The sequence below is a fragment of the Cuculus canorus genome, chromosome 1 (genome assembly GCF_017976375.1).
Source record: "Cuculus canorus isolate bCucCan1 chromosome 1, bCucCan1.pri, whole genome shotgun sequence".
Lineage (NCBI taxonomy): Eukaryota > Metazoa > Chordata > Aves > Cuculiformes > Cuculidae > Cuculus > Cuculus canorus.
Genome location: NC_071401.1, coordinates 171,470,549 through 171,497,513, shown reverse-complemented (window position 1 = coordinate 171,497,513; position 26,965 = coordinate 171,470,549). Strand labels below are relative to the sequence as shown.

At 42.0% G+C, this 26,965-nt stretch overlaps 1 protein-coding gene across 2 annotated transcripts in view; it reads right to left on the bottom strand.

Annotated features, from left to right (window-relative positions):
* TBC1D30 (TBC1 domain family member 30) overlaps positions 1 to 21,684 on the bottom strand; it is a 55,635-nt gene extending 33,951 nt beyond the window's left edge. Inside the window, exons 1-2 of one of the 2 annotated variants that reach the window (XM_054081998.1) lie at positions 21,373 to 21,684; positions 17,562 to 17,726 (exon numbers count right to left, since the gene is read on the bottom strand). In XM_054081998.1, the coding sequence (XP_053937973.1) occupies positions 17,562 to 17,726; positions 21,373 to 21,601 (394 nt within the window). In that variant the 5' untranslated portion in view covers positions 21,602 to 21,684. The remainder of the gene's footprint in view (positions 1 to 17,561; positions 17,727 to 21,372) is intronic. The other variant, XM_009563526.2, reaches the window with a different exon arrangement.
* Positions 21,685 to 26,965: the final 5,281 nt, after the last annotated feature.

Below are 26,965 nucleotides of genomic sequence, written 5' to 3'. Positions count from 1 at the left end.
GATCTGGGGAATTCTCTTACTAGAAAGCACACTCTGGCCATGGGGCTTTGTAGCTAAGATGTCTGTAAGAGATTATTGCCTTGTTTAGCTATATCTATTGAGGGCTGATCTAGAGAACATCAATTAAAAGAGCACTGCTTAATGCAGTGTTTATCTTTCAAAAGGAAATTAAACTACAAGACTATTACTCCTGTAAGAAGCTCACAACTCTACATACACGACATGATCCTTGAGCTTATCACAATCAGAATTCATCCAAGACAGAATTTCAGACTCAAGATTCTCACTTATGATATTCAGTAATTTTTTTACTCTTTTTCCCCCTCTATCCCATACACACACTATGCACTCCTGCCCTCTGTACCTCACATCTGCACGCACTAGGACAGGATTGAAGGGACTTTCTATTTTCTCATCAACAGAGCCATGTCTCCTTGACACCAACATCACCTGCCGACAACTATTTGTTGTAGTTTATGTTTCAGGAGTGAGGGACAGTTACATCTGAAGTATATTAACAAGTTGAATAATATTGATAATTGTATCGCTTCCTGAAGTTTTGGCAGGTACCCTGAGAAGTATGCCAAACTTTTCCAACATCAATGAAAACACTTGAAATATCATACATCTGTAATCAAAACACCTGTAAGTCACTTGTGAAAGCAGTTTCTACCAGTTTACAGCACAACAGAGTGGAGCTCTGATGACCAGTTTTCTACCTTTGGGAGGCATCACATTCGCAGGCTGTGAATCAGCGCCAGTAAGGCTGACTGCAGCCCCTCGATTCGTAGGTTGTTCGTAGAGTGGCACAAGATGCTTACACAATCGGATCATGTAGGTGAAAGCCCTCAAAAGCACCACAGGTTGCTAAACGAGAATTATAGACCCCCTTGAACCTGCCTATAACTCTTCTCCATTTGTAGATACATAACTATTTCCAGGAATGAAAGACTTGACATCTGTACAGTAGCAGGGCTAAAACAAGAGACAGCAGAACTGCATGTACGCGCCTCCCAGAGCTATGCTCAATCCAGCAGAGCATGAAGCCCCTGCTTTCCTGAGCAGGGAGAGCACTCAGCAGTAAGCCACAAGCTTTTTTTATATCTCTCTCTACAACACAATCACATTGAAAGCTAGGAATACATTAATATTCAAACGCTTTACATCACAAATTATTAACTCTCCTATGCCACCAACTGTCACACCATTAAAAAGCTAGTGTTCTCTAGCATCTGGAGTTCTTACATCAAACTGGTTTTGAGGGTAGAAGAATTAAATTTGCTGATAATTCAGCCACCTGAACACACAAGTTACAGCAACCAGTGCCAGTGGGCTGGGTACAAAGGCTGTCCTGTTTCACTCCAGGCCATAATTCTTCCCAGAGTCTAACAGGAGAGAACTGAAAGAATTCCTGAAAAGTAAAAACCGGCTCGTGTTTTTTAAACAACACGCACCACAGATCAGAGGCACCTCAAATAAATCAGAAGAAAGAAAATCTACTCTGACAATACAAAAGAGATGCAATGTGGAAACCTTTATCTTTACACAGGGTTAGGTGGCTGCACTGAAAGGACAAGGCAGAGTTTTAACTCAGAACCATCTATGTGGCAAAGAAAAAGGGGCTTAAATATAACATTGCTTGATCACAATACAGAACTTAGTTCCACTTTTTATGCCAGTAACAGAGGACAACAAACTTTCACAACTGAGTACACCTGATATTCTATTAAAGCTATTTGTATTCGCTGCAGCGCCCACAAATCCTAATTCTGGGCTGCAGCATTACTGCAATAGGTGCTGCACCAGCATAGCAAAAAAACAGACCACTTGCTTTAAAACAAAGTAATAAGAGAAAAGAAAACACATTAGCATACAGAGGTGCACAGGAGCGAGATTATATTGGAAAGCATAGTGGACAGCAGTCTTAACATAAGAGCTGCTGTAGGCTTCATGGCAAAGATGAGTACCAAGAGACACCCATGAAGGCATAAGGTCAATAAGAGAGCTGAAGGATTAGGTTTCAATCATGAATTCAAGTTCAACGTGGCTAAACTACAAGAAAATACCAACATGAGAGGAAACTGAGAAGGTGCTTGTTTTAAAGTAAGTGTAGGATGGAGGTAGGAGGCATAAGCTAACCTCGAATACTGAGTAAGAAATACTGAGTAAGATGTGACCATAGAGAAGAGTGGGTTGTGAAGAGCTTTGGATATTAAAGTGATGACAGCAAGAAACTGACTACATCTACAATGACCATAACAGAAATATAAGCATCTAACACTCATGTGAACAGTACATGTAAACGTCTACATACACTAAAACATAGGTGTGTTAATCGCAAGCTTAAGTCCACTGCTACATTTAATTCTTTTTGTGTGTGTGTGTGTATATGTATATAGTTTTCCAAAACGACAAAAGCAAACCCAGTAAAAAGAAGTTTGAAGCTTTCTGTCTCCCAAAAGCTTCCAACAAGCTCTTAATGAGAGGAAAATGACAGATAAATAAGTGGATGGATCTTCTCATGCTGTGATTTTATTTTTTGGGCGGGGGGGAGTGGAATTCAACAACAGCATCCCTGTTTCTTTTTTTTTTTTTCTAATTTGATTCAACTTTATAAATAAACTCTAAAGTTCTAATTGCCATTTGCGGATTAAAGTGATCTGTGTTATCCTGATGAAGAAAATCTAAGAAATAGGGGCAAGCAAGGAGTCAATTTATTTATTGCCTTCACATGCCCAGTAGAACAGTAAAGCAGATTGTACACAGTTAAATTAAGCAGATAGTTGCATCTCATGAGCAAGGTAAAAGACATGTCATGCAAGGACTATTAAAAGTAATAATATATTTTAACTGCTGTAGTAAGAAGTAGCACAAAGTTTAGAGTTAACTGGAATAAAAGTCATGGCAATGCTTACATACTTATAGAGAGGACCTTTTAAATTAAATACAAAGTAATGAATTGAAGAGAGGTCTCAGAAAGCAAATGCACCCTTTTTTGTTTGAGAAATTAACTGTCTCCACTGAAGCACAGAATTTAAAAGATTATATTAGCAAAGAACATATTAAGAAGAAAAATCGTTTTAGAGACCTATATAAAAATATTGCCAAAAAGCATGATCATAGATCATAACAGTTAAGAAACATTCCCTAACCTTGCTAAATTATATGAAGCAAATGCATATCTTGGCCAGTATTCACACCCCAGAATCCTATTTAAATGCTACACAGTCATCTTAAAAAACCAAGTGACCAAGTCAGCAGAAAAACTAATGCAATATATGAAAAAAAAGAATTCTGACAGGTATGATTTGTCAGCACGCTTAAGATAATATTTGCAGAAGAATGGAGGTCATAGCAGACTGCAGGCTGCCAACTCGAAAAGTAAGCTGCACTTCCTTTATTAGAATCTGATTATTTGCTTAGCACCTAGCATAGAAAATGCACTTTACAGAACAGATTGCTAGCTTCATTGGTCTGAACTGCAAGATTTTAATCCTTCCAACGTAAGTAATTAAATAAAAACCACCTTATACCCCCAAGACAAGATTTATCTAGAGACAGAACACTTTCAAAAGATCTTAGATTAAAAAGTAATTGTCAAAATTAGAAAAGCAACTAACCACAAAACTTTCCTTTCCTTTGGGCCAGGAAGCACTATGGGAATGGGACCATGTCTACGCATAAAAGTTTTTATCTATTGTTTAGTACTTATTTGCAGCAATGCTAAGGACATCCATCAAAGACCAGGGTCAGGCTTTACAAGGCTTTCATCAGACACATAGCAAAGAGATGGGCTGTTCCCTGCACTGTCCAAGGATGAGAGAGTCCTACTTCCAGCACAGTCTTCCCTCTTCCAGTACACACGGCCTCCATGGACAGAGCTCTGTTACACAGAATAGAAACCCTATTGTGAGGTTGGGGAAGGGAATGGGGTTCACTCCAAAAGAAGCTAATCGAAGCCCCACAGAGACCTTGGGACAACAAATTTTGATCAGTCGGTATGGAAGTCCTCCACCACCACTCAACTTCTTTGATCACATATACATTGGTTCCCATTTGCAGATGCCACTAGTTCTGTAAAGAAATGGAAACTATCCACTGAAGTCTTGCATGTACACAAAGCTACTGCAAATCCAAGCCCTCCTTACCACTTAATTCCCTTCATTTCCCATATGGGCCATAGCTCCACAGAGCACATTCTGCAAGTGTTGGAAAAGGAAGCAGCTAACAAAGCAAATGAGCCTCAGGCTACCACCTCCCCCCTTTCTGAAAAAAAAGCATGCATGTTAGTCATGTAAGCAAGTTTGACACAGATATAGTTTTTTTGCTGAAGTTCGTGAGCAAGATGAAGAGGAGAAAATAGTTCTCAGTCACGACAACATTATTACTCCAAGATTTTTTACTCCATAGTTAAATGACAAAATTTCAGTTCGTAACCCACTCTGACAAGACAAGTTTATTGAACTGAAAGTGTTTAGGATTCATCAAAGGCTCATTTAGTATTGAAGTCTTGAGTCATTAAAATTGATTTCAAACATTTACAACACCATGCAAGCATGAGTTTTGGTAACAGCAAAGTTTATTGTATATTTAGTACTCCGTAGCTTGGGACAACTCACTTCAGCCCTCTGAACATGTGCTTCTACCAGGCTTTAAGTAGTCTTGTCTCATTAAAAGTTTATTTTTCAAAGAGCCTTGTACCTTGTATTTTGTCTAGTGACCAGCTCATCAGCTTCCTGACTTCACTGGGCTTCTCTAGGCATTACTATAAATATGAGTAATATTTAATTCCTCAGATGAGTATTCTTTTTTAAAAAGGAACAGCTATGTACATCGATTACCTCCCCATTCTGACTTCCTTTAGTCTCACTGGATAATTATTTTTCCTTCAGGATATAAGATGCAGTAGCTATTGCTGCCAATGACCATTGGATGAGATAAGGAAATTAGCAGCAACATATTGAAAAAAACCACCCCAAACCCCATATTAAACTGTTAGTTATCAGTGACGCCTAGTCCAGCTCAAGAACCAAAAACTGTTCATGCTCTGTGTTTTGGCCATATGTATTTTATGTGGCAGGGATAACATACTGTTCAGTAACAGGTTGCTGTAATTTTAGAGAGGTAACTATCATTTATAGGGAAGTTAGAAGCTGTTTCACTGCTGGCAAAACACAGCAAAAGGTTTCCAAGTTTTACTGAGAAAGAGATATAAATTACAGGCTTGTGTCACCTTCTTTTTAGAAAGCGTTCTAGGGAGATGGTGTAACGTGGAGATGGAATACAGACTTGACTTCCTTGGCAAATTTCAAGGGTATGTGAGGAGCTTTCATTTACTGCTCAGTAAGTCAAATTCAGGTTATTAACAGCTTCAATGATATAAGCCTTCTAAAATCTGAGGTTCTCATGTAACTCCTCCTCCAGAGCTGTTCCAGCATAGAATTACAAGCAAGACTATTGATCCAAACAGACTTAAGTTCATAGCCCACCATTCTAGCATCTTGTTTTTAAATGTCAAGCTTATCTCACAAAGCTGCAGAAACATAGCTGCTAGCACTGCCTGATACTCCATAGATCAGCATATTCCTAGCACTAATTATCCCAAGCAGCTGTTATCCTCCATTTGATCTTCAGTATCCAGGAAATCTTTTCTTCAAAGACTAACTCAACCAAAGAATGTTTAGCGTGTGTCATATTCAGAGATAAATGCATCTGTGTTACTTAAAGGCTATGTACCCTCCTGGGCTTTTTCAGTGAAGCCCCATTAACCCTCCTACAAGTTCACAATGGTAAAAAAAAAAAAAAAAAAAAAAAGAAAAAGAAAGAAAGAGCATTTCATTAGGAAAAAGAACAGCACAGTTACTAGTACTGAAGTGAAACCCCTAGAATAATAAGAGGCAGTAATGCTAAGCCAGATAAATGTAAAAGACTCTGTATACAACCTAACTGCACAACTTTTTCTCTCAGATTGTTTCCACATTCAAAAGCTTGTCAGAGGAAGATTAGAGATTACAATGACATGGTATTATAGTTATGCAGCTCACACAGCCACCGCTGCTGTCAGCTTATACACACAAATAAACCCTAACATCTTGATTATTCAACATTTGCCATAGGTACCGCAGCTTTTCACTACCGGCAGGAACCAGAGCAGGATCTTCCAATTGGTTCAGAAGTGTCTAAAGCATTTGTGAAATACAAAATCAATCAGGTGCATTTCTGGCACATCAGTCCTTCCCATGTAGCCTTTTGACAGCCAGCTTCCTCACTCTTAGCTTATACCGTGGATGCTGAAAAAACATCACAGCAAAGCGTACAACTACTTTCACACACAGATCTGCGAGCCAAGCTCTTTGTTCAGCTGGGCTGTGCACCCCACTCCTCTCTCCCCAGCCAACACTCGTCGTACCCCAGGCAGATGTGCTGGGCTGGAGCAGGATGAGCTCATTTTCACACTCTTCTTGAACCTATGCGGAAAGCAGCACCTCACCTCATTTAACCACAATAATCCCAGGATGACTGAATAAAACCCTCACTTTTCCAGTCCTTCAGGGAACTATTAGACTAATCAGACTTCAGCGCTGATCAGGTATCCACCTGAAAGCTGCAAATGAGCAGAGGGAACAGTGGTGTCTGACAGTTATTTCAGGTGTTGTGACTGACTGAGAGGGACTGATGAAGAACAGGCTGTTCTGTTGTTTCAGCAAACAGCAGCATCCAACCTTCCAGTGACTGCATGCCTCCTCAGTTCAAGCTGACCAAATCCCACCTTCCGAAGTTACTGCAGCACCAGAGAAATAATATAACACTGTTTTGAGAACCACTTTGCTCAGGCAAATTAGTATATAAGTACTACAAATACTGCTTTGTAAGTAATAAAAAAAAAAAAACCTCACACAATAATCTGTCACATTAATCCCCATTTCTAATGCTCAGGAATATTTTATGTAACAAGTACTATCCAATACATCAACTTTTCACGTCACAGCTGTTATGAAAAGTGTAATTCGGTGTGCTCAAAAGTCTATATGCATCACAAAACTAATCCTGCAAGGTCAGGTACCACTTTGCAACAGCAACAGAATTACAGTTACACAGAAGAATATGGAAAAGATGCCAAGAAGCCAAGTTTCTAAGTAGTATGCATAACCAAAATAAACACAATCTCAGGTCTAGCACTAACTCAACCACTTCACTATTGTCACAGCTGCTAGCACGTCGACAAAGGGTATTTACAACATCTGCATTTTTTGTTGCACATTCTGACTAGATTCAGTAGCCAGATTATTGCTTAAGAAGGATCTACTGAATTTAGTGTTCAGTTCCATAATAAGAAGTGAAGTATTTATTCTGGAAGAGTATTTTTTTATGTTGTAACCACATTCAGATGTTACTAGCCCATCAGTTTTCAGCATAATACAAAAGATACTGTAAAACTATTTATTTGGGAGGGGGAGGGAAAAAAGAAGAGCAGTTGTAGTTAGATAAGCAGAGGCTGATGCACTAGATGTTATCGCTTAACTTGTTGCTTGGTTTCTGCAGCACCATATAATAGAATAGATCTCAAGCTCCACAAAATCAAGTGTTACAGTAGTCAATGAGAACTAGATCATGCACTGCCAGCCTTCTGTTGTAAGGCCTTCTTTCCAAACACAAGCCAGTATCTAACATCGCAGTATTCTGGGCCAAAAGCTGAAACACTAAAAAATTTAGAAAATACTGCCCAGTGACATAAATAAAGGAATAACAGAACATAATGAATTCTACAGTTCTTGCGGCAACTACCTATGAACATAATATGCTAAAATATTAGCCTATCCAGTTTTCAAAAGAATTACCACCATGAAGCACTAGTAATTCATCTTTTTTCCCATTAAGATCCTGTATTCATACTTTGCAAATTAGTTATCTTCAATCTTATTCATCAATATGCAAATTAATCCTCCTAATAGAGCAAGTCAAAGTATTCTTTCTTTCTTTCTCTCTCTCTTTCTTTCCCTCTTTCTTTCTCTTTCTTTCTTTCTTTCTTTCACTTGTGCATATAAATCTGGAGCAAGAAAGGCTGGAAGCAGAGAGCTAGGTTCTCCATTTAAGGGTCTCCATCAGAATACAGTTTTCAGACTCCAAGGGTGAATACCCATACAATATCAGCAGGGTAAAGCACAGCACCTCTATCAATCTCTCACTGTCTCAGGTGACCATCACAGAATGCCCCTTTCACCTTAATCACGGAATCAAAGAATGGTTTGGGTTGGAAGGGACCTTAAAGATCATCTAGTTCCAGCCCTCCTGACATTAATACATGGCTTAGAAATGCATGTTGGCTCCTCAGTTCCCTAAACCAGCCCAGCAATCTCAGCGCTCAGCAGCCAAGGGGTGAGAAGCAGAGAAGGCTGGTTGCACGTTCCCAGGAAACTCTCAGTAACAAAGTTGGTTGGAACCACTTTAATGGAAAACTCTGCCATAAAATACCAGTTTGTGGAGAGCAAAGTCCTTCATGGCAGAATGTAATCTTTAATGAAAACATATTTCCAAATGCTATAAGCATAATTTTGACTTCTTTTAGGATTAAACATTTTAATATCTTACTTGAAAATGGCTCGTTTCATAACATGAAATAAAAAAGGGCGAGGTGCCAAAATCTGAACAAAGCATTTCAGTTCAAAATGTAAGCTTTCAGAATTTTGCTTCATAAGCAACCGACTTTTGTGAGTGGGTGTTTGGTGTTTTATTTCATGCTGGAAGGAGATATTTTAGTTGCTGTATCCTTAAAGGAGAGCTTCCCTCAAAGCAAGAATTCCAGGTTCTGTACTACTCTAAGCACTAGTTCTTGCCATCTTTTGACTCTGATATTCTCCAGTAGCACAGACCATGAGGGCTTTCAGTCTAGATATCGCCAAATGAGACAGCAAATCCAGTCTCCTTCTTTCTATGAAACAAACAAACAAACAAGAAAAAAATATTAATTTCTTTTCAAAACCAGAAAAGGAAATAATTTTACTTTACCTTGGGAGTCAAGAAACTGAAATTAGCACCAAAGTGGCTTCTGATCTGCACAAACACACAGTTTGCCAAATTTGCCAGTAAACTGATTGGACAATTTGCCAATTTAGAATTTGTATTAAAGTTTTTTTGTTTGGGTTTTTTTGGTTTTGTTTTGTTTTTTTTTTTTACAGTGAAGCGTATCAGCAAGAGAAGATAGCAGACAGACGTATTTTGAATGAGCCTGCCAAGGGCTTCTAGTCTCACGCACCAGTCAGCTTCCTGGGGCTAGCACAGATCATCCTGAAGAGCCAGGTGGCTTGCCAACGCTACTGCTCATCAAGTGATCAAAGACACCAGAACTTATTACCTAAAAGAGCCATGCTCTGTGTGTACATCCCATCATCAGCACAATTACACTTTAAGTCTATGAACTTAGTTGATAGTTCTCTAGAAGAATATCCTGCAAAAGGCAATGGAGCAGCACAGTGCTGTACTGGAATTTTACTGACTTACTACTTTGTTAAACTACTTCTCTTCATCTCAGCATCCTGGCTGTGTCACTCAAAGACCAGTTCCAAGAATGTTACCATAGAATTCACTAGCCAAAACCTCACCAAGATTATTCAGCTAGTGATTAGTTGTCAGCCTTTAACATAGAGACAGCACTTTTCAAGTGGATAACTTCCATAACTGCATAAAATGCTATAATAGAAAACACCCAATGGCATTTAAAACCAGAAATCAGCAACAGCATCTTGTTCAGTGTTCCACACTGCTGGTGTTATGTTTGATAACCCTCACTTTTCTCTTCTTTCTCCCAGGCTCACTAACAGATATCCAGAATACACACTCTAATTTACATCAGTAAATACTAAGCATGACACACACCAGATATCCAGAATACACACTCTAATTTACATCAGTAAATACTAAGCATGACACACACCTACTCATTGAAACATTTCTTCATGACCTGGTGCACAGCAAAGAAAGATGCTGTTTGCAATCCTCCTCCAAGCCTAGTGTTCAAACAAAAGTACTCCTTAGTTCAGGCTCCCATTGCAATGGAATAAACTTTTATATTTCCCAGAATCATGCGTGGCTGAAGCTGAATGAAATGTGATAATCAAACAGCATTTAATGTTATATTCCCCACTATAGGTGGCTCTTTTGAAGTGTTCTCCAGTAATATTTCTAGAACAACACACAAATTTATTAATAATGCTGTATAAGAATGAACAAATATCAGCTAAGATCACACTTAAATCTACAGCCATTTTCCCTCGTGCACAGCCCACACTCAAGGGACTGGCGGTGGACTTCACAATCCAGATGAAAAGAACTGCTGCCCAGTGGCCCAATGCAGCTTATGGACCAAGCTGCCATCCCCACTAAGCCAATCTCCGGCACCCCTAAATACAGGTTCTCTGCTTTTCCAACTGTCTCATTGCTTCACTCTTTGCAAACCAGCACAGGACATAGAATGGATTACAAAATCCTTGCTAACCAGTCCTCAGCCCACCTCCACACCTTGAATGATAAGTAACAGAGAAGGCCTTCACTCTAAGCAGCATTACTAACAGTTTGATGAAAATAGCGATAATTAAAGATCAATAGCAATATTCTATTTATTTACACACATATCGCTACTACCTGGTAACTGACTATAAAGAAAATATAGCCTACCTTTGGCAGCAGTTTAAACTAACAAGATGACTACGACATTTTCAAGCTCATGGTTCTGCTTCATTCCATTTCCCTTCCCCCACCAAAAGGCTTCAAAGGACAAAAAATCAGATAGAACTAAATTAAGGACAAAGCATTAGGAAAAGCAAGAAGTAGCCACAAGGAACATTTCTTAACCATGCATTTCAAAAAGCCACAGCGTCAATTTAAAGAATCAAATTCATTAGAACCCATGAAGGGTAGACTAGTAATTTAAAAGGAGCACACAAATACAGGCTGGGTTATAGGAAAGCTACTGAACTGAAACATTCAGCCAGTTGAGTCATTTGAGGGTGACTTACATGAAATTAGACTCTCTAAGAAGTAAACCTCCTATTTTAACCACATCAAAGGAGAAATGTACTTTTGATAGATCAATTAAATAGTTATTGCTATAAAAAGTTACTGAAGCAGATTCATCTGGCTTCAAACATCTGAGCTACAGAGTAAATTTAAAATGTATTAGACTAACACCTTGAAAATTAGACAGAGTTTTCTAAATGAAAGACCTGTTTCACATCCACTTGGAAATCGAAATTACACCGCAAGTACATGATAATCCCTCTTTTAATTGCAAATGCAACACTGGACATTAATATTTTAAATTTTTAATATGTAACATCCTCCTCTTTAATATGTACTTCAGATGTTAAAGTGAAGAGCATGAAAAGCAAATACCAGCATAAAATGTGCTCCCTAATTTTAGATCAGTAGAGATTTGGGAGGAGGCAAGGGTCTAGAGCAAAACTGCCACAGTACCAGCACGCACTGAGTAATAAAGGAAGACAAAACATTGAACCAGAGCAATTGAGGTATTCCAGGTCAAAGCATATTTGTACAGCTGCAAGAGTACATCAGACTATGGGGAAATGAATTGGAAAAGACAGATAAGCCACACATATAATTTGACCTGCATGAATTATTCCATGTGTACACCAGTGTTTGCCCCATGTTACAACACGTCTGACCCAGAGTGACAATCACAGAATCACATCATAGAATCACAGAATACTGAGTTGGAAGGTATCTCAAGGATCATCTGGTCCAACTTTCTTGGCAAAAGCACTGGCTAGACAAGATAGCCCAGTACCCTGTCCAGATGAATCTCAAAAGTGACCAATGCTGGGAAATCCACTACTTGCCTAGGGGAGATAATTGCAATGGCTGATTGTTCTCATTGTGAAAAATTTTCTTCTCCTCCAAGAACCTTATGACATTCAAGTTCAACCAAGTCAATATTATTTGTGTTAACAGTCCACAGTACATTATATGAATGCTGTTCTTACAACTTTAGTCAAAATTTCATCCTATAAATTAAAATCTCAGAATATCTGCCTTGGTCTTCTAACAAAAGTTGAGGGGAGAGGAAGGGTGGAGAAAACAGGTGAGTAGATAATTAGTGCATGCAGGAAAAAAACAAGGAAAAACACATGAAAGAGACCAAGGAACAGCTTGAGGAAAACTCAAAGACAGGGAGTTGTCTGACTGAGAGCCAGTGGTAGACACTGCAGGGCAGACAAGATGCAGGGATGGGAAAAATGGAACAGAGCTGAGAAGTTCAACATTTAAAGACTGGGATCAAGTGAGAAAAGCTAATAAAAAATTAGGAAGCAGAAAAAACGTGAAAGACGGGACAGGACACACACGTGTGGCAGGACTGCAGCTAAAGAGAAACTTTGGAGAGCGGGAGCAAGGAGAGAGAAAACATATGTGCAATACTTTTGCAAATCTAAGTTGCATTAATCCAGAGACACCTGACGATGGTGATTTTGCCCAGCCCTCTCCTAACCAACTCATACAACTACAATATCAGCCAAGGCTTTCCCACTTTTCTCTGAGTTAGTTCCATACCCTGTGAGGAAAGTTGATGCTACAGAGACAATAACACATCCTCAGAAGTTGAGACTTCATAGCCCGGTCTCCTATACGGAAACTCTGTCTCTCCCCTGGGAACACGCAGGGCACCAGTCTGTGCCCAGATGATGCCAGTTTGTGCTGGCTTTCTATCCAGTTAAGATGCACTCAAAGAGATCACAAGTATTGCTCATAAGTATATACATAAACCTCTGAATTTCTGTAGTTGAACTCCAAAACATTCAGCTCACTCAGTCAGGAGCTTTGGAATAACCCCCACAACCGTGTGGGAACCACTGAACCCCGTTATAACCAAGAAGCCATTTGTCACCATTTTTCAACTACTTCACATATGGAACCTAATACTTCCTTTCTGAACATCACTTAAGTGACAGCCTGCCTGTACTTTTTATCATTGAATTATTGCCTGACCACATTTGTAAAGCAGTTCCCTTCACATTTAAGGAAAGGATACGAAAGCCACCAACCTATGAAAACCACAGATACACCTCTACCTCAGCACAAATAAAAAATATTCTGTCTCCCTCTGCTGGCTCTGTATTAACTCAAACCAGAAGGAGAGAAAGAAAATCTAGACAGCTAGCGTTTATTGTTATCTTAGAGAATTCTACACAGGAGACAACACTGAAATAGAAGAAGAACACACATCTTTAATTGTAGTGTCTAAACAAGTATTACAGAGAACCCCAAGAGTCTTTCCAAACACCACAAGATGCATTTCAAGTTACTATAGGTACACAGTACCATAGTTGTATAGTACCAAATTAATGATCTCTTTGTGAAATTTCTTCTTTAAAAATACAAGAGTATATTAATGAACTTTCTGCTAATATAACTTCAGCTTATTGTATATTGAATAAGATTTAAGCATCCCTGGTCACTTCCAGTCAGACTTGAGTTACAATTGAGATGGATGATTTTTACTTATAAATAATCTATAGATAATACATGGGTGGGTTTCTTTTTAAATTGAATAACAGGCAATCAAAATCTATGATTCAGGGAACTTCTGTTTTGCAATTTGATCAGTCAAAATATATTCAGTATTATAAACCAGCTGTCACTACATAAAATACAGGAAGCGAGAAAAGAATGAAATGCCTTTTGCACATTCTTTATATGCTAGCTGCAAAACCTTGGAATTTTTTTTTTTACTGAGTTTGTTTTTTCTAAAATAATATAATTAAGTGTATAAAGCACTCTGCTTTCTAGGATGGATTTGAAATAGCTCACAATGCTACAGAACAAACTTACATGTCATTAATCCAAATAAGTCAAAAATCACAAGAATAAGAGAAACGTGTGCCTAGAAGTCACATTTGCCATCAGGCTACCACTGTGATTTCCCTCTTACTGCTTTTTTTGCCTGAGTACTTTATTTACATTTGGGCAAAAACGTGTTATTAAAAAGAAACTGGTCAGTCATACATCTTACAAACTAGAAGTACAGCACAATATGTTGCTTTTAGAACTCATCCAACAGAAGAATTACTCCTTCCTCAGAGGCATAGCTTCTGCATAAAATACATATCACCCTGCAGTGAATTTCGTTTTCTATGGTAATGCCTATTTGTATGCAAATCATATGTCACCTACCAGGGATAAGGGTCAACAGCATAATGAGGAGCACAGAAAGTTATGAAGTCATTTGTTGCTCCACATTTACGCTATCCATTCAGCAGTGGAAATGCTGCAGGCGCTGTGCTGGGCACTGAAGCAGAAGCAAGCCAGACACAGGCTTCCAAAGCTGCCAGAGGGCCATGCCTCTTCCATGCATTGCTCAGAGCCCAAGAGCCAGCAACATGTCAAAAATTGATCCATGGATGGCTCCCCGTGTGGTCTGCAAAACTTGCAGACATCGAACACACAGTTTTAAGCATATGTTTTTTTTAAACAGTGTCTGTTTTTTCACTGTAGAAGATGACGAAGGCAGGACAGGCATTCCATCAGAAAATAAGGGATCAAATGTATCAGCCCTGTAACTTCCTAACTAACTGAAGTTACCACTATGAGTGAATTTATCGGGCAGTATTCACAAAGGGTCTGACAAATGAATAATTTAGCGTCAAGACTGAATTTCCATCTTTTCCTGAAACAGTATTTGTTTGCAATTGGTCTGTACAGGTTGCTTAAAGGTAGAATTCAAACATCCGAATGTGAACTTTATTTAAAACCAGAGTTTCACCTCCACATAGAGATTTCATTAAAGGGGGGGGGGAAACCTCCCAGTGTCACAACAGTATAAGCATACCATGAAACTCTATATAAATCAGTTGAAGAATCACTTTTATTTTGAAATGTTAGAATTAATGATAAAACAATTACAAGAATTTTTAAAGTATGTTTTTAGTGGCAAATTAAAAGGGGAAAAAAATGAACAAATTATTCATACTTGATGAAGATCTTAGTACTACAGGATATCATAATGCTAATGCTGGATATAAAGGCACATTATAAAGCCTTATGGCACCTAACATTATATTTCAAGTATATATTTTCACCAGAAAAAACTGGAACAATGGTTCACAAATTTTTCATAATGTTTTGAATATTTAACAATGAGAGTGTAGTCTACAGAAAATGCAGTTTTCAAGGTCTTCAGCCAGAAATAAAAAACTCTAGTACATTTCAGGGTGGAGAGGGAGGCACACATTTTTTAATGAGGGAAGGGAAGGGAAGGGAAGGGAAGGGAAGGGAAGGGAAGGGAAGGGAAGGGAAGGGAAGGGAAGGGAAGGGAAGGGAAGGGAAGGGAAGGGAAGGGAAGGGAAGGGAAGGGAAGGGAAGGGAAGGGAAGGGAAGGGAAGGGAAGGGAAGGGAAGGGAAGGGAAGGGAAGGGAAGGGAAGGGAAGGGAAGGGAAGGGAAGGGAAGGGAAGGGAAGGGAAGGGAAGGGAAGGGAAGGGAAGGGAAGGGAAGGGAAGGGAAGGGAAGGGAAGGGAAGGGAAGGGAAGGGAAGGGAAGGGAAGGGAAGGGAAGGGAAGGGAAGGGAAGGGAAGGGAAGGGAAGGGAAGGGAAGGGAAGGGAAGGGAAGGGAAGGGAAGGGAAGGGAAGGGAAGGGAAGGGAAGGGAAGGGAAGGGAAGGGAAGGGAAGGGAAGGGAAGGGGATTTTCTTAACAGATCAGCTCTCCCATTCAACTCATCACATCCCCCATAGGGGTTCTTACTACTACTACACAGGAAATAGTACAGAGGCAAGAAAAAATGCTTGGAGGACCAGTTGTGCCTGCCTTTGGACAGCTGTTGATCAAAGAGTGCCTCAGCAGCACGATACCAGGAAATTTAAAGTTGTATATCCTACATCAGAAGCTTATTCTTGAATTGTCTGTATGGTGCTAGCACATTTATACTGAAAAATAAAAACCACAGTCTCAATCCTTTTCAAAGCAACTGAAGTTATCAGAAGTCATTCAACAAATCCCAGTAGCTTTGAAGTAGATCTTAATGCAAGAAATAACACATTTTAGCTGCCCTGGAATATATACATCTGGATTCTCAGAACTATAACACTAGGTAAACATGCTATATTAATAATAAAAATACCTCACTTAAAGAAATGTAATATAGAAACCTACATATAGCCTTCAAAAACCTGAATGTACATGCATGGATATCAGGCAGTAAACTGCATCACTTTAAAACTTCAGCTATCTCAGCTGTTTCTAGCACATTTTAAACACAATGCCCCGTTAATTTAAGTGTAAAACAGTACCTGAAATTTGTAAAAACACATTCATATTTAGGATGAAATCCCATATCCCTTTCAGTCAATAGGTTTTCACCTAACAAAAGAGGTCAGGTTGCACAGACCTTCGGAATTTCTAGTCAAATCCTCTAAATATTTAAACATATGCAAAATTCAAGTAGTCTCATTTAAAAGGAGACTATGGGAAATGCTTAGGTGTTAAAGGAATTGAGGATTCAATTACCAAGCTGATGTTGAGAAAGAAAAAGAGTTGGTGAGAAGAAGAAAAATACCTACACAGTGCATGACAGCAATGAACTTTCATGCTAGGTTCAAGTAAAACAAAAGAACACTTTTAAATATATAAAAATTTAAGTTTCACAATAATAAACAAACCCTTAACTAAACTACATTTGCACATGCCACTAGAGTAAGATACATTTAATAACATTTTTACATGCACCTCAAAGCTCCTACAGGCATTTTCGTGAAAAGGCCATGCTATTTTTTACTGTACCTGAACATTTCTGTACCTGTCACGCTGCATGTTAATGAAAAAAATAAAATAGGGAACATTAGGTTATTTTCACATGTCATTTCTGGAGGTATAATTTCTTTTTGCATACAACATTACATGCAGTTTCAACTTTAGTATCACTAACGAAAGTACTTCAGCCTATCTTTAGATGTCAGCTTTGCCAAGTCAAATAAAAAGGTTTCAGTGTGCTGAAACAAAAGGCTTAACAATTGAAGAGCAACATTTCCTGTCTTTCCCGTGCACCCCCTCTGAAACCTCAGAAAACACAGGTGCTGACAAAGAGGTCTAAGAGAAGTGGGTTTGGTTTTTACCTATACTCTTAATCTTAAATCAACTTGACAGAAAGGAGTTACACGCTTCTGACAACACTCTAGGAAGACAACTGCATTTGCTGCCCATAGTTTCCACTTCCAGCACCTCTTTTATAACCATACAAAAGCACACAGTTAAACACAGCGTGCACACTCAAATACTCAATCCTGGCTTTCTGTGAACCAAAGCTGAAAAACCCTGGCAGGCAATCTGTGGTAAGGGTGCGGCACCAATAAACAAAGCTGAGGCTATGGCAGCATACCTAGTGGAGGTAGTTGAACTGTGTCTGTTCCCAAGAGTCACTGACATCATGGAAGCCAGCCATATCTAACAAATAGCATAGACTGGCCTCTTGGCTTTATATTGGGTATAAGGACCTAACCAAACCGAAATGCTGATGAAATAAACTACTTACAGTGGTACACACACACACACAAAGTACTTACGCCGTTTCTGGGAAACCGCCTGTAAACAAGCCGTGACAATATCGCAGTTCTTCTGGACTTTATGTACAAGCCTGTCTTTCTGCTTCAGAAGACGAAGCAACTTTGCTGATTGAACAGAAATTCGGTAATTCAGTTCTCGTTTTATAGTTGTTAATTCACCAACATCTGCCAATATGCAGAGAAAATAACTTCAGTACAGGCCAAAACATTCACAAACAGCTTGCTGTAGTTGCCGTGCAAAGGGACTTGCCCCACAGACATTTACACATACAAACTTCCTGTACATTACAAGTTCTATTGACTGGAATAATATCCAGTTATAAACATTTTCAGGATCCGAGCCAAAGTCATTAATTTTCTTTTAAACTAAATTGTTTCAAACTAAATTGTTTTGAAGTATTTCACAGGGTTATGAACCATAATAATTTGTACCGTTCTGAAGTGGAAACATAATGACAGATGTAGCCAGAATATACCTATAATAGTGCAGCCAGGGGTGGATATTTTAAATACAGCATCTTCCAGAAGCTGCCTGTGGAAAACATGCACAGAGAATAAGCAAATGGCAACAGACAAAGGGCTGGAAACTCTTTCCACTGAGTTGCAAATGAGGTGGCTTCAGTCACGCCTCAACTACTTCCCACTGCTCAGGCATCAGACCTCCGTAGCTCACCACAACATCTTGGTTTACGTCTAACATTCCTGTTGTCCCTCACATGCTGAGATCTTCAGGTCCAGGTGAAAATGGAGTTGTTGGGGAGATGTCTTCAGTCTGTTAAACATTTTGAGTCCTCTGCTTTGTTCTCAGAGGCACACCCCATCAGTGAAAAATTGGGTCTTGCTTATCACACACTGAACTCTTCAGCTCACGCCTCCAATAGCCTGGTACAGCTTGACATCAGCAGCTAAACAGCTTTCTGTTCCCTGCAGCTAACTTTTCAAATCCTATCACTTTCAATCTAACCATGCCTCACTGATGCTGAAAGGAAATCCATCAAAAAAATCCATATTTCAGTAACCTGATCTAATAAGAAGAGTATTTATGCATCCAGGAAAATCTACTAGTGGGATGGCAAAGAGCTTTACTCATATGGCAAAGCAATTTCAATGATTCTAGAGAGCTCAAAGAAAAGGACAAATTAGGCTGAAATGGTAACCAACCACAGGATAATAAAGAACAAGGAATGACTGACTGCAAGGCAGGGCGGGAGAGGAGGGTCACTGGTAAGACAATCCTGTATTTTGCAGTGCTGACTCTGTGTCAGCACCCATTGCTCATCTGGCACCCCCAATCTTTGGTACCAGGCGAGGTGATTTAAAACCACATCTGTGGATTTTGAGAGGGAGGAAAAAAACCAAAACAAAACAATGTGTTGTATTCCTACTGACTTGTACAGTCACCACAAAAAAGTAGTGAGCTAAATTTTATTATTTCTTCTTCCTCCCAGTCAGCTGTCCTTGTAAAAACAATGCATCAACTCTGCAGCAAAAATCACAAGGTTTAATGTTACAAAATATATTCCTGAACAAGCAAATCTCTTGTTCAGCCACAGATTGCCCCAGAACACAACGAAGAACACGAGCTACATCCTGCAACATCAGATGACATATCACCTCGTTAAGAAGCAAAACACAAAAGGAGAATGCTGTTTGCACAGGTCTGAAAAACAGGCCCATTTATATACCTCTTGCTTTTTTTCCTTTTGAAAAACAGGAATGATTTAACGTCAGGACACAAGAGGCCGTAGTACAGCCTTCCTCACGGGGTCAACTTGCAGTTACAAGACTCCTCCTTTCACAAACATACAGTGTTGTGGCTCATTAGCTTTCACAATAATTGATAGTTTCATTTAGATCTTGGTTGGCTGACTACTTCATTTACAATTTCTTATTACTTTCCCTCCTCCCCCCCAAAGACATGATAATCCACAAATACGCTTTACAACTGCCAGGTTTAGTTTAAATCCTAAGTATTACACTTTTTGTCTTAAATCTAGTTTAAGGACTAAAAAGACTTGAAAAAAAACCAGTACCTCTTACGACACAGTACCTGTAGCATCTCTTCTAGCTTAAGAAAAAAGGGTCTTGTTTAGCCTTTTAGGGCATTTAGCATTTTCAGGTCATTAATTTTCCAGTCTTTATTGTTTTAGTGATTAGAAATGAAAATTATGTGAAAAATAAATAGGATTGTATTTCAATGCAACTATTAAAAATGTCTTCTTTTAGATTTGGAAAAACTTCATTTTTCTGTTTCAGTGACCGCAGCAACATTCAATTTTAGTGTCATTTGTAAGTTAGGCAATGGTCATAAGCATTTTTTTTAATCATGTGCCCGATGCCTTGATAGTGTCATAACTTTTTCCCCTTTTATTAATATAATTCAAAATTCCTCTAGCCCTACAATCTTCCCCCAGTTCTGTTTGTTACAGAAGTATAATGTTTATAGCTTATTTAGATACTATAGTTTAAAAAAGCTTTAGATTGCTATGGACTGTTCCAGCTTTTGTTAACAGAGAGAAAAAATACACAATAACGCAATTTTTAGTCTTTTGATTAAGTCACTCTGACCTGATCACCACTCCACAGGTCAAAGGGCTTTATATTCGAGATGAGGCTAAATTTATCTTAAAAGGACAGAAAAGGAGCGAAAAAGAAACCTGATAATTGATTCATTATTGTAAGTGAGGAAAAGCACTGAACATACAGAAGGACAAAAGCTTGTGCCATCTGTCACAGAAGTCCTAGTTGTGGGTAACCTCCTTTTTGCTCCCACTGCACTGGAAGGGGGGAGAGAGGGAAGAATCACAGAAAGGTTTGGGTTGGAAGGGACCTTAAAGCGCATCCATTTCCATCCTCCTGTCATGGGCAGGGACACCTCCCAACAGACCAGGCTGCTCAGAGCCCCATCCACTCTGGCCTTGAACACCTCCAGGGATGGGGCAACCCGTGCCAGGGCCTCACCGCTCTCATAGTGAAGAAATTCTTCCTAATGTCAAATCTAAATCTTCACCTTCCCAATTTAAAACCATTCCCTTTCATCCTATTGCTACACGCCCTTGTAAAAAGTGTCTCCCCAGCTTTCCTGTAGCCCCTTGAGGTGCTGGAAGGTACTATAAGGTCTCCTCAGAGCCTTCTCTTCTCAAGGCTGAACAACCCCAACTCCCTCAGCCTGTCCTCCTATGGGACGTGCTCCAGCCCTCTAATCATTCTTGTTGCCCTCCTCTAGACCTGTTCCAACAACTTGATATTCTTCTTGTGTTGAGGATTCCAGAACTGGACACAATACTCCAGATGAGGTCTCACAAGAGAGGAACAGAGGGGCAGAATCACCTCCATGGACCTGCTGGCCACGCTTCTTTTGATGCAGCCCAGGATAGGGGTTGGCCTTCAGGGCTGCCAGCACACATTGCTCTCAGCCTGTCCTCACAGCAGAGGTACTACAGACCTCCTGGTCGTCTTCGGGGCCTTTGCTGGACCTGTTCCAACAGCTTCATATCCTTCTTATGCTGGGGAATCCAGAACTGGGCACAATACTCCAGGTGGGGTCTCACGAGAGCAGAGTAGAGGAGCAGAATCACCTCCCGTTTTATGCTGGAGCCCAGCAAGCCTTGGTTTGAAGGAGACAGCAGCTCCTGGCAGGGGTGGTCATGCATGAGGGCAGCCAGAACAAGCGAGACACAGAATCTGAGCCCGGGTCGGGCTGGAAGGGACCCTAAAAATCCCCCAGCTCCACCTCGCTGCGCGCAGGCAGGGAGACCGAAAAGAGGGGGGTGTCACGGGCACGGGGCGGGCAGCTCGGGCTGGGCCGTACCTTTGAGCCGCAGGTACCGCAGCGGGCTCGGCCGCCGCCGCAGTTCGCGGAGGGCGCGGGAGCGGGCGCTGCCCGGCTCGGCGGCGCTGTACAGCTCGATGAGCAGCCCGCTCACCAACGACGAGGCGCGGCCGCGCCGCCCATTGCCGCCACCGGGACCTTCGTCATCCTCGTCCTCCTCGGGCAGGCTGTCGGCGCTGCTGCCGGCACGGCCCGCGCCGCCCTCCATCCCCGCCGTCGGACGCCGCCGGACGTTCCACTGACACACTAGGAGGGGGGAAGGGAGGCCCAGGCCGGCCGGACGCTGCCCTGCGGGCAGGAGAGCCACACGCGCCGCCGCTTCCCCCCCACCTCCGCCACGTACCGCACAGTGGTAGCGCCCGGGGAAGGGCCGTGCACCTGGCGAGGGGCGGGGTTGGTGCGGGGAGCGGTGACTGAACCGAGTGGGACCTGTGAGAGGGAGGTGGAGCGGAGTGAGCGACACCGAAGTGACTGCACGTTCCTGAAAGCTGCGCACCATGTCCCTCTGACAGCATGATTTCTTTCAAGCAATGTGTACACATTTGGCCCCAAAGGCCAAACGTATCCTGGGCTGCATCAAAAAAAGCGTGGCCAGCAGGTCCACGGAGGTGATTCTGCCCCTCTGTTCCTCTCTTGTGAGACCTCATCTGGAGTATTGTGCCCAGTTATGGAATCCTCAACACAAGAAAAATATGGAGCTGTTGGAACGGGTCCAAAGGAGAGCAACAAGAATGGTCAGAGGGCTGGAACACCTCCCATGGAAGGACAGGCTGAAAGAGTTGGGGTTGTTCAGCCTTGAGAAAAGAAGGCTCTGAGGAGACCTTATAGCAACCTTCCAGCACCTCAAGGGGCTACAGGAAAGCTGGGGAGACACTTTTTACAAGGGCGTGTAGCAATAGGATAAAAGGGAATGGTTTTAAATTGGAAAGGTGAAGATTTAGATTCGACATTAGGAAGAATTTCTTCACTATGAGAGCGGTGAGGCCCTGGCGCAGATTGCCCAGGGAAGTTGTGGCTGCCCCATCCCTGGAGGCGTTCAAGGCCAGATTGCATGGGGCCTTGGGCAGCCTCATTTAGTGGGAGGCGTTCCTGCCCATGGTTGGAACTGGATGATCTTTAAAGCCCCTTCCAACCCGAACTATTCTATGATTCTATGAGTCTACTCTAGTATGTAATTTATTTTCTTATATAGTGGCTTCTAATGGCATCTTTCCTTTAGCCAATGTCAGAAATGGGGCTAAGTGGAAAACACCAGACAGTTTTACCCCAAGCAGTTCCCAGCCCGCCTTTCCTATGTGGCCATATTATCAGCTGATAAGACGAAAACACATCAGAAACATAAGAATACTGATATTCCAGTTCAGATGGGATTACAAGTTTCTACAAACCCAGTGAAACATACCAGGTCTAACAAAAAATCCAAGACTTTGCCCATAACTCTTTTAATTTAACAAGAGTGAAGAAAATCATCTCCCAGCACCTTCGGCATAGCTCCCTTCTGAGCTGACACACAGCTGCACACAATGCTGCCGACGGTGAAAGCAATTCCATGCATCATTTCCTGAAAGGCTGTTGACGATCTCTGTTGGTTTTGCTTTCACATCTTTGACCGCCAGAAAAGGGGATCTTTTGAGCGCTGATTTGATCTTTGGCAAGAAGCAGAAATCTTGGGGAGCAGGTCTGGCGAGTAGGGTGGGCACTCAAGCACAGCGAGGCTGTTAGGAGCTCAATACTGCTTCTCAGACAAAATGTTGTGGGCTGGTTCACACTGACATTTTTTGACTGAGGGGAAGAAAACTTCTCTTTTTGAAGATACATCCACACATCCCAAGTGAAGCAATTGAGTTGCGCCTTGTCTCACTGTGACTGGTTAGACTATGCTCTTCAACCTTCTCTTTGTTGCTCCCCTCCCACTCCTGGTTCCTGCGCTACAGGGTTACTCTGGGGCTTTTTTTGTGTCATATCTCCTAGCAATTAGGACTGTGAGGGTGCTGACGGACTAGATCAGGTTGCTGCCCCATCAGGTGGATGCCCCATCCCTGGAGGTGTTCAAAGCCAGGTTGGACGATGCGAGGATTGATTCATAGACTCTTGGCACAGGTTCAACCAGAAACATTTATTGTTTCAAACTTTAACACTTATATACTTTTTCAACTGACCATGCGGCAGGGCACATGCCATCAGGTCGCGCCTGATTGGGTGAAGCCCCTCAACCACACGCCTCCACAGTGTTCCTGATAGGGTAAAGCTCACTGATCACATGCCTCCAACTCTGCTGTGATTCGTTGATTCTCAGATGGCGCACAGACACCCTGTCTCCAAATCTGCTTCTTTGCCTCAACTTATTCTGTCCTCCTGGTTCACGGTCGTGTCAAAACTCTGAAGGTCACCACTAATCCCAACGGGACGAGGTTCTGAGCAGCCTGATCTGGTGGAAGGTGTCCCTGCCCATGGAACTGGGTGATCTTGAAGGTCCCTTCCAAGCCAACTCATGCTCTGATGTTCTGCCCCCAGGATGCGATGACTGCGCAGCCCCCGCCAGCCGCCCTGCCCCCCATGGTGACCCTGCCCTGTTCCGCTGCCCTTGTGAGCACCGACCCTCAGTGCTGTCAGGGATGCAGCAGGACTGGCAACATCAAGGCTCACCTCTCAGCTCACGCTTCCCCTCATACTCTCCCCAACTTCTCCCCACCCTTGTCCCCACAACACCATGCAGAGGCTCAAGGGGCTGCTCAGGAGGCTGTGGGAGTGCCTGTCGTGCTGTAGCGCTTCCACAGCCGCTGATGAAGAGCCCACTGAGCCCCGCGAGCCCCAGCAGAAGAACCAGTGTGGGCTACACAGCGTGGACACCAGCAGAGACAAGGCCAGGCCACAGCGACATTGATGGTGGAGGAGGCTCCACATCAAGCGGCAGCATGTGGAGAATCAGTAAGAGAAGGGTGGTGCTATAGCAAAGGCTCTGCCCCCCGGCTGCAAGAGGAAGGAGGTCTGCCCAAGCTGGGACACGAGCTGGGAATGCTGCGCTCTGCCCTGCCCTGCCTCCCCTCTGCCACCATGGTCCACACAGTGAATCTTCCGTGGAGCTCAGCATGCCTTCGTCCAATGGGAGATGGCTCTTTTCCTCTTGCCAGACAGCCTGTGCCTGGGTGCATGCTTTGTCATGCCACAAAGTACTGCCCGTCACTTCTTGTCACTGGCTCTCCACTTCAGTTCTTCTCTCCCCTCCCCTCTGTCAGCCTGGACCAATGTGCAGCAGGAGAGAAGGTTGCCTGGAGTAAAAAATCCTGCAGGGAGAATGCAAGTTGGAGGATTTCCTCCAGCAAAACCTGATGTTTGTTCCTTATGTCCAGCCCCATCTGACCCACAAATGTGTGGGTATTTTTACTGTATGCATTTCCTTCCTTTCTGTATGTAGTGTTACTGACAGACCCGAGAAAGATGTGGGCTGTGGACAGCGGAATGTGCTGCGGAAGGCACCAAAGGCCCAGCAGAAGTCAACATCTTGTGCTCTGGGGTGGCTGCTGCCTGTCCCGTGAGCACATCTGCGCTGATGGCAGCAGGTAGGATCCTTCACCGTGAAGACAAATCCCTGTGGCCTGCAGGAGAAGAATAATTCCCTGTTTCAATGCAGGCCTTGAGGCATAGGGAAAGACAGAGTGAAAGAAGCACTCACAGAGGCACCTTGCTTCTTCCTTCCTTTGTAGGTGCCTTCCCAACAGCAAGAGGGCAGCGAGAAGGTGTCCAGTCCGCATCTGACTGTGAGATACCTTCTCTGAAGGAGACAGTGGGGCATGGAGTTGTTGTGACTCAAGTGCAGGACCCAACACTCGGCCTTGTTGAAGCTCATTCAGTTGGCCCTGGCCCATCCGTTCAGCCTGTCCAGATCCCTCCGCAGAGCCTTTCTACCCTCAAGAAGATCAACACTCCCAATCAAAATGGTGTTTGTTGTCTGCACGCTTATGGAGGCTGGGATCGATCCCCTCATCCACATTGTTGATAAAGATATTCCACAGAACTGGCCCTGACAGTGAGCCCTGGGAAACACCACTTGTGACCAACCGCCAAGTGGTTTTAAATCCGTCCACCACAAGTCTTTGGGTATGACCAGCCAGCCAGGTTTTGACCCAGCCAAGAGTATGCCTGTTGAAGCCATGAGCAGCCAGTTTCTGCAGGAGAATGCTGTGAGAAACGGTGTCAAAGCCTTTCCTAAAGTCTTCATAGACAACATCCACAGCCTTTCCCTCAGCCCCTAAGTGGGTCACCCTGTCACACAAGGAGATCAGGTGAGTTAAGTAGGACTTGCCTTTCCTAAACCCGTCCTGAGTGGGCCTGAACACCTGCTTATCTGCTATGTGCTGCCTGATGGCACTCAAGAGGATCTGCTCCACAACCTTCCCCAGCCCTGTGGTCAGACTGACTGGCTTCTGCCACAGATAAGAACGTCTACCAGACAAAGAATTTCCATCAGTTTTATTTATTGTGTAGTTATTACCACATTGATGGGGAATAGTTGTAGCATTCTCTATCCTCTGTAACATTTCCTCCTTATCAGAAAAATGTGAACAGGGAGATTTTTACTCTCCAGTTTCTTTCTATTGTATCAAATCTATCAATCTCTTGCCATTTTCTCATTTCTAGTCATTTGTCTTTTGAAGTAGGATTTTATTTCCTAAAGAGTGTGATTTTTTTTCTAAACCCCTACAGGCTTCCATCATGAACTGGGATGACCAGAGTGAGATTTGCAGTTCTCTTTTTGCAAGAGTAATGTACCAAGTAAGAGCCCTTTTTAAATTCTGGGTTTTGTCTAGGTTAAGTACTGATTGATGGCACTGACAGATGTCCTTCAAATATTAAGGAGAACTGGGAAACCTACTGTTCTCTTTGAAAGTGCCTTCAACTAGAAATCACAGTGAATTATTTTTGCAAACTGAAAGAAAAATTTTCTGGTGAGCTCTAGTGTAAACATTTGGAAAACCTTTAAATTTTTCAGTATTGTGTGTATTCCTAGTGAGTTCAGTTGGGGTATTTTCAGAAATTACAGATCAAGAAACTGGTGGTGTCCAAGAGAGGGATGCACTAGGTCAGGAAGCCAAGAGACATATGCAGGAAGGAACCATCTCTGCCTGTGTGCTGAATGTACAAGATATAAGTACCTGGGCCTTAGTTTTTCTAATTGATCACACAAACTGGATGCAGCACAACAAGTGTGGTAAGGCTTCCCTTTTTATTTCTCTTTTAAAAAAGGATCTTGGTCCATGTGCTGAAAGGTTTAGATTTTTTCATAACACCGGGGAGGCAGAACGGTCATGAGAATGAATGGAATGCCTCCAAGAATCTTAGTCTCTATACATCAAAATAGACAGTCCTACCTTTTGATACTTAGCTTTCATTTTAGTCCAGGAACTTGATGCAATGTAGACCTGATTCTAATGAGAATTTGGGTTTAATTCTTTTCTTATGAGTGAAAAAAAGATACCCCTTTATGGGTACCCATTTCAAATGTTGGAATACAATGTGTAAGGATGGTCCCAGGAGCAGAATAGGTACAAAGGTGTTCCCTGCTCTTATGCTT